The sequence below is a fragment of the Marmota monax genome, unplaced genomic scaffold (genome assembly GCF_021218885.2).
Source record: "Marmota monax isolate L192 unplaced genomic scaffold, Marmota_monax_Labrador192_F-V1.1 WCK01_AAM20220418_F8-fsc00005, whole genome shotgun sequence".
NCBI lineage: Eukaryota > Metazoa > Chordata > Mammalia > Rodentia > Sciuridae > Marmota > Marmota monax.
Window position 1 is genome coordinate 22,668,590 of NW_026692254.1, and position 13,190 is coordinate 22,681,779.

Below are 13,190 nucleotides of genomic sequence, written 5' to 3' on the forward strand. Positions count from 1 at the left end.
GTTAGTAGCTGAACCAGGATGCAAACCTGTTACCTGCTCTTTCCACTAAGCCATCCAGTTCTCCTACTGCAGAGTCCAGGGCTTGGCAGAGAGAGACCTGTCTGTGCTAACTCATTAAATCTTTAAACCTAACATACGTTCATTTGAAATATGGAATAAAATTAAGCATGTCCCTAAAGGCTTGTATTCCTATGGCACATAGGGTGCCACGAAGGGGAGAATAGGAGGGTGAGGCCCAATAAATATTCATGAAATCCCCTCCACACCCCAGCATGGGTCTTCAGTTTCTACCATTTCTCCCCTGTTGCTGTATGGATGATTTTTGTTTTTCAAGATTGATCTGCTACAATGCCTTACAATGGTATGATCCTTCTAAAATCCCATTCCCAGGCACAGAAATCTCATCTCCAATATCCTGCTTTGCAGAAATGCCTCCCTTTGTAACCTAGCCTTATAGTTGTGATGTCTCATCATCTGCATCAATCTTGAAGAGCTAGGTATTGATGATTTTAGGAAAATAGAAGAAACTACCATTTTCTTTGGACCATTTTCCTTTTTTAAAAAAACCTATTTTGAGCCCAAATTTTCCTATAAAAATATAGTTGGCTCAATTTTGAATTGAGTACTTTAACTAAGTTCCCAAAGAATTTGAAGGGGAACATGGTGGGTGAGATAAGCATATGAGGTAAGAAAGGGATGAGCTACTGGGTAGATGGTGTAAATCCTGGAGATGAAGTCTTCCACCTCCAGTCCATGAGAAGAGCTTCCAACTATACTTGTGGTGGTAGAGAAGTCCTCAGAGACAGCATAGAAAGGCCTCATAGAAAGTTTCCTCTGGATAGCTAGTTCAAGGGCCTGGGGCCATTTTCTATATTGTTGGTCTAAAGGAATTTATGTACTCTGTCACCTGCATGTTTTAGGTTTTCTCATTTTGCTCCTTAATTTTCTTGTGAGGAATACAGAAGTGGGATTCTAGAAGCTCTCTAGTGGCCTCCCTTGGGAGTCCTGTATGTACATGATCATATACTTCATAACTGAAACATTACAACTCAGGAAGATTAAGATGCTTTCTGAAACCTTTCTCAGAAACAAGGCAGTCTCTGCCTTGTGCCTTAACTGTAGACATTTATTTTAAGTGTTAACAGAAGCAGCTCTATAACAGTAGTTCCTTAAGGAAAAAAGAAAACAAAAACAACTCTTTGAGAAATTGTGTTTCTGAATCCACATTAGGGGCTGCAAAAAGAACTTGCTTTTAATCTGTGCATGACTAACCCTTCCACCTAAACCAGAGAAGAGGTTAAATTGGGTTTTCAGCTCTAGATCAAGATGTGTATATGTGTAGTTCAAGACCGTGGTGGCCCTTGGTAGCTGATAGGACATTGGGAAGAGATGGCATTTGTGGTCTAATATAAGCCATCTGTTCTTCCTGACTTGGTTAACAGACTATGTGAACAGAGCGCTCATGGACTATTAACTGTATCAAAGGATGAATCTCTTGACTCCACATGAGAAATAATATGTCTCTAAGAGGTTGAGATTAAATGGAGGGACCGCCTTTATTAGGGGAAAAAGTAGCAAAGGAGAAGAAATTGAACTGTAGATAAAAAAAAAAAAAAGTTTGAAATTTGGGACTGACCTCACTGATTCCTTAAGCAATAGCTTTTCACTTCTTCCTCCTCCTGCTTCCATCTGAATTTCCAGTGCAGATGAAGCTTAGTTCCCGGGAGGAACCACTAACCACTTTTTCAGCTGCTTCAGCATCTTTTCACATCAGGACAGAGAATGTTGAAATTGCACTTTCTTGGGATTTTTATGCCGGAGAGAATAAATCATATTGCCTTGCAAAAAAATAAACAATCACATAAATAACAGAACCAGGCTAAAAAGTAGCCTCCCAAGGTACCAACAGGCTGGTAATCAGGACTTAAAGGAGGTCAAGCACACTTTCCTGTCTGCCTTGAGTCTCAGATAACGCAGGAAGGAGGTAGATGCAGTCTTCATAGAATTCAGGCTTGAGAAGCTCTGATTTTGAGTGAGTTAAATTGAAAGGACAGCCAGACGATAGAGGGTGAGAAGTAACTGGAAGTGGGTATGGAGATAGAGGGTCAGTTCCCAGGGATAGCCACACATAAGCAGCAGAACATTCTAAGTCCTTTGCCCATAAGACAAAGCACAGTCAGGAATCTGGAAGCATCCATCCCTGGAGCTATAGCCTCGTTGCACTGGAATAATGCATCGGAATCTCTAGATGCATGTTAGTGGCCCAGGGATCTACTTGGTTTGTGCATATGAGGTCGGAACTAATACGGATGTGAAAGTAAAGCCAGACAATCAGGAAGGGGGTCTGATGGGTATGGGAAGACTCCTGGAGCTCTGTCCATGGTGAGGTTTGTGGGTGGATCTGTGGACCCAGAAAAAGGGAAGCAGATGCCACAGTTGCTGAGGAATGGACCTAAAGTCAAAGCCCCATAGGCTGCCGTGTCTGAAGCTAATTGTTCATTTGTGTGCAGAGTAGCCACTGAGCATAATGCACTATTTATTACTAGCTAGTGGTGGTATCCAGAAATGTAGCAGTTCCCTGCCCTCCCAGGGTTTCCAGACAGTAGGAGATCAGAAAGAAAGTTACAGTCCTGTGAAAGGCCATTTACTGTACCAACAGGAGCTGCATCAGTGCTGTGAAGCACTGAATTCCAGCCAGAAGGTGAGGAAGCAATGAATAGTGACTCTGTGCTAGACACTGCTTCACATGCAATCTCAAGTCTTGTAGAAAGCAAGGGTTAATAGTCCCATTTTGCAGAGGATGAAACTAGGTCTCAGAGAACTCAGACCACTTAATCATCATCACACCAGTAACAAGTCCTGGGTGTGATAACAAGTACGATTAGAACCCATGCTCTTTTGAATATCTCAAAGCCTATAAATATAGAGTACGCATAGCCAGAAGCATTCCTTAGGATCCTTCTACCCAAAGACACAAGAGAAAAGAGAAGATATTATGGCATGAGACACAGGAAGAATTAAAATAGTGTTTTAATATAATTTTCAGCAAACGTACAGTATGTACTTTACATCACATATTTCTAAACTGCTCATCTGGAAAATATAAGCTGCAAAAATACAGTTACCACACTCAAAAATCTATTGAGTATGTGCTTTTTCCCATCTCTATTCTGTGAAACAGGGCTATTTTTACCCTCTTCTATTAAAATTGGGCCTTGGCTTATTTCTTTGGAGCTACTGGAACCCTTGGACAGAGAAGAATTCCCAAGAGGGGGTTTTCTAAAGCATGTCAGGAAGTCATCCCTACAGAAGCCAGAGCAGGGATGGGTATAGGGGATTTGCACAAAAGGTCCACATTGCTTTAGCAACCCAGAAAAATTGCCTACTTCCAAGGGCTATTGGAGGGCTCTTGACCATATGTCACCTCCTTAGTCCTTGTCACAGGCCTGCGCTTGGGGCCTCAAAGGACCACACATTGGATAGTCCACATGGGGACCCTTGGGTTCTCGGGCAGGGCAGAGCACGCTAAGTCAGGCCTCGAGGTCTGTGGGTGATGGTGGGCTGTTCTCTGCCGGAAGAGGACAGCCCTCAGCTTCTCACAAAGGAGTCTTCTGAAGGTGAGTGTGACTCGGGACAGGTTTTCTCGGTCTCAATGTCTTGGTACTCTGTGCCTAAAGGGGGGAGGAGGGAAGAAGAGCCAAGAGGAAAAGATATCGGTCTTTTCTGTGTTTCCTTTTTATTAGGCTTACATCATAGTATCATGGTTTCCTAGTGGAATGGAGGAGAGTAGGAAGATGAAGCGAAAAAGCATTGGTTCTGGCTCTACGCAAACCCCAGAGGGTGATTCCAAGTGCAAAGCCCTTTTCAAAGGCCAAGTCTTTCTAAGAAGGATATTTACCTACGTGTCCATTCCAACACCTAATCTGAGGTTCTTTTATGGGGATAAACAAGTTGTATCTCAATCACGAACTTGTTTTAAGTCATCAATGGCGAACTTAGCTTCCTTACTAGGACTCTCTGTCACTTTACATCTCTATTAAGGAGGAAGTTGGTGCCAGGAAAGACGACTTGACATCACAATGTCATGCTCCCTCCTCCTCCAGCATGTGGGCCCCCCCCCCTTTTTTTTCCCATTCAGTCACGGATGGTTATCACAGGTTGAATGAAACAGTCTCCTTACTGGAGCAAGGTTTCTAAACCTATCTGCCCTTCCAAAATAGATGCTGTGGCTTCATTTAAAAAGGTATTAAAAACCCAGCTCATCCCTGTGATGATCTTCAAACTATGCCAGTCTTATTGAATGTGACTTGCAGCTTTCCTGGCCAATGATAGCCACAGTGGGGCCACAGAAGTCTCTGTTCATTTATTGTCCTTCTTAGACTTTGACTTGGTGGTATAAAAGGTGACAGTTTAGAAATGTCACACTTTTACTTGGGATTTTGAAGCCGAGACTTGGCTTATAGAGGAAGGAGCCCATATGATCTGGGCAATTTGTAGCATCCTTGCTCAACTTTTGAAAAGCTCAAGTTCTTATGGTCTTGGGGGTTCTGCTGGAGGTCTCATGGGTGGGGGGTTTGGAGAGGGTGGGATAGAAGTGAGAGCAATGGGGTGGGTTCTTATTGCATAGTGTAAAATAGAAGTTGATGATTGACTGGAAATCATCTGATGTGGCTCAGGTTGAAGATGGAAGGAGTGTTTTTAAAGGTTTTAATTTTTAAAGTAAAAGTTTAAATTATCATTTTTTAAAAATTCCTATGTCTATAGGTAAAATCTTGCTGAGGTTCTCATCTACAGCTCTTGGCTCATTTCTCTATGAAACTATAGACTCTGGTGGGTGGTCCCTCATGGCAAGTGCTCCAGTGGCTTCATAGTGAGATCCACGTTCTCATTTTGGTGGTTGTATGGCATACTGGAAAGGACACGGGTTCAGGAATCAGACTTGGTATTGGCTCCTGCTGATCTTTTTAACTAGTGAAACCTTAGGAAGTTTGGATTTGCTGAGTTTTAGTTTTCTGAATCTATAAAATGCAAAAAAAAATTATACTTACCTCATAGGGCTGGTGTAAGAAGGCTGCTGGGAGCAATACCTGGGATCATGCATTCATAGCACCTGGCACGTGGGTAGGCCTCTTAGTAAAAAAGAGCTCCCCAGCCCCTTCCCTCCTTTAAGGTGCTAGATTAGAGCACAGTTGGTTTTTAGTTGCATTCCTCTTGTAATTAAACTTCCCTACACTGCATGACTCCAATTCATTTTATAGCCTTAGATTTTAAATCAAATAGTCCTGCCAAACTTGCCTCTGTGAAAGCCATCTTCCATTAGGTTAACATGAATTTAAGGAAGATGTTAATGAAATGGCAAAACCCTCAGCCTACAGAAAGCTAAATTCCAGAAAATTTGCTATGTTGTTCCATTTGCTCATAGAACATAATCATTTCCACCTTATGGAAAAAAGATTTATGATCAACTCCTGATTGTTGACTCGAGTCATTATTTCAAAACCAGAGATGTCTAGACACTGTTCTGGGACTGTGCCTGGGACCTGGGAATAGAGCAAGACATATCTAACCAGTGAGTGGCTTCAGTGTGTCTGAAGCCCCTGGGTTGGGCCTGAGCTCCCCAGGTTGACAGTGTGTGCTGGACTCTACACTGTGCTGATGACCAGCTCTGAGGAATACCTCCACGGCATCTCAGTGCTTTGAAAGTTCATTTCAGAATGCATGAGAATGGAGGAATCTCCTGTTACTTGTTGCCTGTTCATTTCAGGTAGAACATCTCACATAAATGGACCACTGGGATCCACTGGGTAAAGATCAGGTAACGAGGGAAAAGAAAATATCCCCAGAAAACAGCTGCCATGATATCCTGCTTATTATATCAGGGGCATGTGAAAGAGAATGGCGCCTCCTAGTCCATTCCGTCCAAAGACCAAATGTCCCTGAATTCAAGCAGTCCCTAAATGTGAGGAGGGTCCCCCATATCTTGCCTGGGAGGGAAGGAATACCCCAATGGTTAAGAATGTGGGCTTTGGACTCGTAGATCTGGGTTTGAATCCCAGCTCTGCTTGTGACCTTCAGCAAATTCTGGATCACGCAAGCCTCATTTTCCTCCCCTGTAAAATAAAGCTAATAATGGTTCCTGTCTCACAGGGTTATGGTTTAGATTAAATGAGGTAATACATGAAATAAGTTCAGCCTGGCAGCTAGTCAGAGTTAAGTGCTTGACAAATGTTAGCTGAAATGATTATTAGCTATTATTAGTACTTGCTGATTATTCTACCTGGCAGATCTATTAGCTTTGGAGTGCCTGTATTTTGTGTTGCTGGAGAGGAGGGAGAGATTTGAAGTTCTATCCAGAATCTGATTCACTCTTCTTTTCCTAGTCCCTATATGTCTCCCTCAGGTATCCATTTCCATCATTTAAGTTAAAGAAGTCGATTACTTTAGGTGAACTATCAAGTGTCAGAGCTAGAATGACCCCATAGGTTATACAGTTTATTTTCTCCATGATATACAAGAGAAAAATAAGGTTGCCTTCAATAAACTCTGACAACAAAGGGATACTTACCTTCTTCTTAGACGTAAATGAGAAGCCTTAATCTCATTCTCGGGGCTGGGAACATTAGGGTTGATGAACACTTACTCCAGGACCCTTTGTGACACTGCTATGACAGAGTTTTGGGTATGAGGATCTGTCTTACCTATGCTGAACTGTTAATGCACCCTAGACATGCTGTGGTGCTCAGCATGTGCTCCAGACAGAGATTGGCACACTATAGCCCTCCCTCCAGTCATGGTCTTTGTAAATAAAGCTTTATTGGAACAGCCCACTCATTTGTTTACCCATTGTCTGCTGATCTTAGGCTAAAACAACAGGGTTAAGTAGTAGTTATGGAGACTGGATGACCTATAACACCTATGTGTACGACCTGGCCTTTTGTAGAAATGGCACGTGGGCTTGCTGTGCTGGCCCCCTTTAACACGGTGGTCCTTGTCTTCCCACCATCCTACAGGCAGACACCCGCTGCTCTTTAGTTTTTAGTTCCTAGACCACCCATTCTCTGAAGTCTTCCTGACTCTTAGAACCACAAAGAATCAGCTCTCATTCCCAGACACAGACCCCAGCGCTTAACATATTTCACTGCCTTTGTTCGTGTCTAGATCTGTTTCAGCTCCTTGAACTGTGAGCTCCCATAGGGCAGAGGCCACGTCCAGAGGCTGCCACATTGCCCACATTTAAAACAGGAATGAATGAATAAATACATGCTTAGAATCTGGTACTCATTTCAATGCACCCTCATGTGAAATCAACTCTGCATAGAAAAATCATGCCCCACCACATTGATGGCCTTTGAGAAGTAGGAGTTCTTGCCCCTGTCTCTGAGGCAGCCAGGTTCCTGAGGCATAGGTTGTCTTTGTTTTACTGAACTTCCAACTTTAGGTTGTTTAATCCATGCTTTCCCTGCCATGATGACCAAGGACTCTGGGAAGGGAGACGGGGCTGGGTGCCTGTGGAGTCAGTGTAGGTTTCATATGTTGTTCTAGCAAAAATCCCTGGAAGACATCTTCCGTACATGTGCCACCAGTATTCTTCCAATTTACTCTGGATCAACAATAATACCCTAGAGGAACTGGAGTCCACAGGCTGTCATTTGGGGCTAATTGATCTAAGAAATTAAGTCCTTGAAGCTGTTCAGAGAGGTGGGGTTGGGTATGATTTGGGTGAGTCAGGTATAACAAAGGGGGAAGGGCAGGAAAAAAAAAAGTTTATTATTTGAAATCTCAAACTGATTTCCTGAGCCAAATCTTATTTCATGAATGCCCTATCTTGGAAAAGTTGGTGCCCCTTAGTTTTTTGACCTGGATTCTATCCTATAGGTTAGAGGGCAGTAGCCTGAGCACAGAGAGGCAGTCAAGCCCTTACTATTTGTTACTTTCCCTAACTTCTGGCCAGACATTTGATTCTCCCAAGATAGCAAAATATAATCAGGTCAGAATAGCAAAAGGTAGCAAGGGTTCTCCATCTGTTGGACCAAAAAACTGCTTTTCTGGGTTTCTCCACTCATCTAAACCAAAGTAAGCCAACAATAATAGAACACGGTATCAATCTAGCAAACAGAAACAGCAGCTGATCCTGCTCTGTCCTGATCCTGGTCTTGACTGTACGGTCAGCCCTGTTGATTTCTGCATATTGACCTTTATTGTTTAACACTGCTGAGTGGGTATTTTCAGTACTCCACGTGGCGATCAGAACAGACACCTTGGGGCTGGCAGGACTGACTGGGTGGAAAAGAAATCACACTTGCCGGGACCTAAAGCAGCATGCAGCAGAAAGCCAGTGGGGCAGGCTGAGGGCAGCCAACAGTTCCCTTGCCTCAGAGGATTTTTCTGAGTACATAGAAACTTCTATTTTACATGTTCCTCAAGGAATGGCCACCTCTGGAATGTATGGGAGATCAATACTAAGTAGCCTCAGCAGAATCTTATCCCCCCTGAGAAAATTCCTCTTGTTGAGGGTGGCTGTCACCTCAGGGACCAGCTGGCTGCCCTTGTGTAGAAACTCCTTAAGGGGACTGTGAGAGGAGGATTTTCTTGGTCCTTTATCAGCATGCAGTGGCCTTTTGTAGTGGTAGAGTCCCCCAGGGTGCCTGGAGCCTCAGGGTTTTCATTGGTGGAGATGGGAAGAGAGAAGCCAAGCTACAGGTCATCCAGTAGCACACAGCCTCAGCAGAAGGAAGACAGCAAACCCTTTCCTCCAGGGAAGGACACTGCCCCAAACTGTGTTTACCTCCAATGGAGAAATGACATTGGTTTTAAAAACAAACTTTCTTGGTCTGCACGTAGGAGTTAACAAAGATCTGTCAAGAGCTGCAAGCCTCCTTTTCATTGATCTTGGGCAAGTTCAACCAAGATGGTAGAGGAGTTTGTAGCGAGTGAGAGAGAGAACTCAGCATTTACTTTCTAGATTTATTCCACCCCTTACATTTTTGCTCTCTGTTAAGTCCAAGGCAGATCTTATTAGGGCATCTTTCCATCAAAATAACACTCAAAAACAGACACACGACCAAGAGTCTAGATTTAGCCTTGGATGGTTCTTTATAGCATAAAAGGAAAATTAAAACTAGACTGAATTTTAAAAAGTGATACTGGACACACTTGAAAGCAATTTTGCCACAGGGGACTTTCAATTTATATTCAATTGTTGCTGAAACTGAGCCCTGGAGTTGGTTTCCTTTGTTATCCTAACATCTCTTCCCATTCCTTGTAAAAGTTTAGGGGGGAAAAAAATCCAAGAAGCAAAGCATTTAGGAAATTTTTGTTTGTTTTCCAAAGTGAATAGTCCCATGAAACACACACCAGGGTCCCAGGGCTCAGCATATGGGTACTGGGTTGAGAGGAACAAAACAGTATAGGGGAAGGCAGTGACCTATTAGCAGTGTGTTTTCAAAACCAAACCAAAACCTGTACAGAAGGTGACCGAGACCTTAAGAGTGACAAAGCATCTATTTTATATGAACCAGTTGGTGAATTTTTACTAATTAAGGGACTGATGAGCTTCCTATGTTCATGAACAAGGACAGCTTAACACTCCAGAACACAGGCCAATATTTTGGAAGCCTCCTGCCGGATGTGGCCAATCACACTTGTCCTGCACCATGACAGTGACACAGCTTCCCTTTTGATTGTCTTTACTTGATGCTTCTCTAGTTTTGTGCTGTCAATCAGACCTCCCCATTTACAGTATTTGTAAAAAGTTTGGCCCAGCACCCCTCACCCTTTTCTTGCCTTGTGGGTAAACTATAAATAGGTGTTTGAGGTGAAAAAGCAAACTAACCAACTAAACTTTGGGATCTTTTCAGGTCCATGAAGCATGAGACCCTTTGTTGTGCATGTGCTGTGCTCACCAATGCTCTGTCTCCTTATGGAAATGGTCATACAGGCTTAGTGGGCTGACTGCAAGAGGTTCCCCAAATAATGACAGGGTCATTCTCTGTTTGAGAGTCAGCCACTTTCAAAACACAAAGACCTCTTAGTTCAAGATTGGCCCTGGAACTGCTATTGACATTTCCATGCACTGGACATGTGATGGCTTCTCGGAGCTTGTGGTCTATTATCACAGATGCCACCGCCTGCTCAACAGATTGTGTTAGGGAGCTGCACTTTCTCTCTCCTGTCCCCAGAAGCATCACACATACACACAAAAACCCACATTGAAGTGTGTCTTCTCTACAGGCTGAAAAGAACGCCTCTTGGAATGTGAAGTTTGAATATAAAAGGGCTTCCCATGACAGTGATCACTGAATCATGGGAAATAAAGCCAGAAGGCAAATTTGCAATTCATCACATTATCCCCTGTTGTCTCAAATGTGATTCTTTTAAAGGCAGGCTGCATTATACACCCTTTTTGAAGCATTTTTTTTTCTTGTAACACATTGTATATTCTTGTTTTTTTTTTTTCCAGAATATCTAAGTGAAAATAAAATGATAAAAATTACAATAGATTAATTGCATCCCTTGAATCACATTATATTTTTGGTGCATTAAAAAATGAGAAAAGTAAAAGCAACCAGCATAATAAATCCGATCTATAGAACTGTGTTAGTGACTGAAGGGTTAACACAGGTTTTAGAAGTAGTTAAAAATAGTATTAGAGGATTATACATACAACAGTTTGAAATTAATATGCACTGTATTTTTTTTTTTTTTGAAAAAATGGCAAAATGTTTGGCAAATGTAAGCAAATGACTTGGACTGTGTTTGGGGCTCACCGGCTCTGAGCAGGTCAGTCATAGCCAGGCAAGGCCCACAGCTTCCTGAGGTCACTCTGTGGGGCAGGGGGGAGGTGGGCATCACCGCAGGGAGGTGTTGCCAGGGGAAGGGGAGGTGCTGGCCTCCCACCCGGCTCCCCCTTGGACCCTCAGTCTTGAACATGGAAATGGAGCTGGTGAGAGGTGCCAATTACACACTCCAGCACGGATCACCCATTAGCATCGCTGAGAGAACTCTGGGGCCTTGAACCACATGCAGACTGGGTGAATCGTCTACACAGTGACCCATATTGCAAAAGTTAGAGAGGGGCAGGGCTTCCACCCCTCAGACTTGTGCACCTCCCCACCCCCACCAGGAGGGAGAGGGTGGCACCGGGTATGTCACTAGTGCTTAATCTGGCAATGTTCTCAACTTGAACTTGGGTTGGTTGGTTGGTTGTTTTTTTTAGTAGACTTTTGTTTTTATATGATTTTTGTTTTATATGTGTGTACATATCCAGAAATGTCCATCCTCCAAGCTGGCCACCACTGTTCCCTGAATTTGCAGTGCCTGTTGCTTGCAGCTGTCGGCATCCTGAAAACCATGAGGTGCCTTCAAAGTAGACTGTGAGCCCCAGCAGTGCGAGCGTCCTCCAGGACAATCCCATTCTCTCCTTATTCTGAATCCTGTCTGGCTCTGATTTTTGAGAAAAAGGACAAAGGGTGTGTGTGTGTGTGTGTGTGTGTGTGTTTTGGATTTTTTTCTTTTTTTGGAAACATTTTTTTCTTTTTTCTTAAGAAAAATGACCCTTTGATTACTAACGCGGAGTTCGGCCCTCCTTTAGTCACTATAAAACGGATTCCATATTTTCACACCACTCATGGTCTTCCAGGTTGTAGATAAATTTTGTCCTATGTGTCTGGTGTGCAGGCACAGGGTCCCTCCCCAGATTGTCTAGGGTCAGAGTAGAGGCAAAGAACTCACTGGTGCTCAGCCCGCCCTCGTGGTTTTTGATGTAGCGTTTATAGTTTTTCCTCAGGCACTGCCACGTGGTGGTGTAGAGGATGAAGGCGAAGGACTTGAGGGCGATGGCGATGCTGACGTACAGGTATCTGTAGACCACGTTGTCATAGAGGACGCAGGCGCCTTGCTCCCCACAGAACGTGCTCCAGAACAGGCAGGTGGAGTCGATGCCGGCCCCAAAGATGAGCGGTGGGGGGATGAAGCCTGTGGGAGGGAAGAGGCTGTTGAAGGTTCTGGCTGTGGCTCCCTGTTCCCAGCTGTCTCCTTATAGGCCCACTCGGAGGGGAGTCTGCTGAACCAAGGGGCCCTATAGCTGGTGGTTCAAACACCAGAGAGCCGAACTGCAGGAACTCAAATCCCATCTCTGCCCTGCTGCCCAGATGAGTTATTAAAGCCCTCTGTCCCTGTTTCCCCTTTTGAAAAATGGAGATAATAGTCTTTATCAAAGTGGTGTGAAGTCTGTTACTATACGGGTAGTTTTTAGAATGGCGTGTACTGTGCTGTGGTGATATACAGAGTCTGAGAAGGAATAAGACTTTCCTGAAGGAAAACATGCTTAGTGTCAGTCACTCTCCCAGAGGGAACTGCAAAGCAGCATGGAACTGTGCACACGGTTCTCTTGCACGGGGCCTGTGGGGCTGTGTGTGTACCTAGTGGAGGAGCCAGGGATCAAAAGGGACCAGAAGTTGAACATGAAGTGTATGTTTAGATATAAAGTGGAAATATGTGCATTTATACTGGCAACTTCCCTTCTACCAGATATTACATTTTGAGAAGACTTTTCATTGTGAGCCAGAAAGCAGTTTGAAAACCTCCCAAGAGAACATTTCAGACACCTATAACTAGTCACCAGAAGTGTCAGATGAGAGGAGAATGTTCACCATCCTTCATTCAGTTCCACAATACTCTATTTGATGGATAATGGGTCCTAACTGCACATTAGGATCATCTGGGATGTTCCATCCCAGACCAATGAAATCCAAGTGCCTGGTGTGCAGGTCAGACAGCATTTTGAAAATAAAAATTTCCAGGTAAATCTGGCCAGTTTAGGAGGGTGGGAGGGTTGGGGAAACCCTCTGTACTATGGGGAACTAATGGGTGAGTCATTAATACCAATTAATTGTTCTATAAATAAGTGTCTGAGACCAGAAGATGTCAACACCTTTGGTGAGAGACGTCAGAAGTGAGACATCACTGGAACTAGGTGTTGAAATCCCAGCTCTGGGATCCCATGGTTGGTGTAGCATGGTTGGTATATTATGTTACCCAAATGCTCATGTATGAGACAATGCAAGAACATTCAGAGGTGTAGTGATTAGATTGTTTGTAACCTCATCAGTGGATTGAGCTACTGATATAGATTCACTTGGTGGTAACCTAGGTAAGCAGGTAAGGTGTGGCTTGATGAGGTGAGAGACTGG

General features: G+C 43.7%; 1 protein-coding gene across 2 annotated transcripts in view; it reads right to left on the reverse strand.

Moving 5' to 3' along the window:
• Window positions 1-3,012: 3,012 nt before the first annotated feature.
• The window catches only part of Slco3a1 (solute carrier organic anion transporter family member 3A1), a 299,670-nt gene continuing 289,492 nt past the window's right edge, over window positions 3,013-13,190 (reverse strand). Inside the window, exons 10-11 of one of the 2 annotated variants that reach the window (XM_046436665.2) lie at window positions 11,731-11,973; window positions 3,013-3,671 (exon numbers count right to left, since the gene is read on the reverse strand). In XM_046436665.2, coding sequence (XP_046292621.1) covers window positions 3,589-3,671; window positions 11,731-11,973 — 326 coding nt within the window. In that variant the 3' untranslated portion in view covers window positions 3,013-3,588. Of the gene's footprint in view, window positions 3,672-9,074; window positions 11,974-13,190 lie in introns of those variants that run through there. The other variant, XM_046436661.2, reaches the window with a different exon arrangement.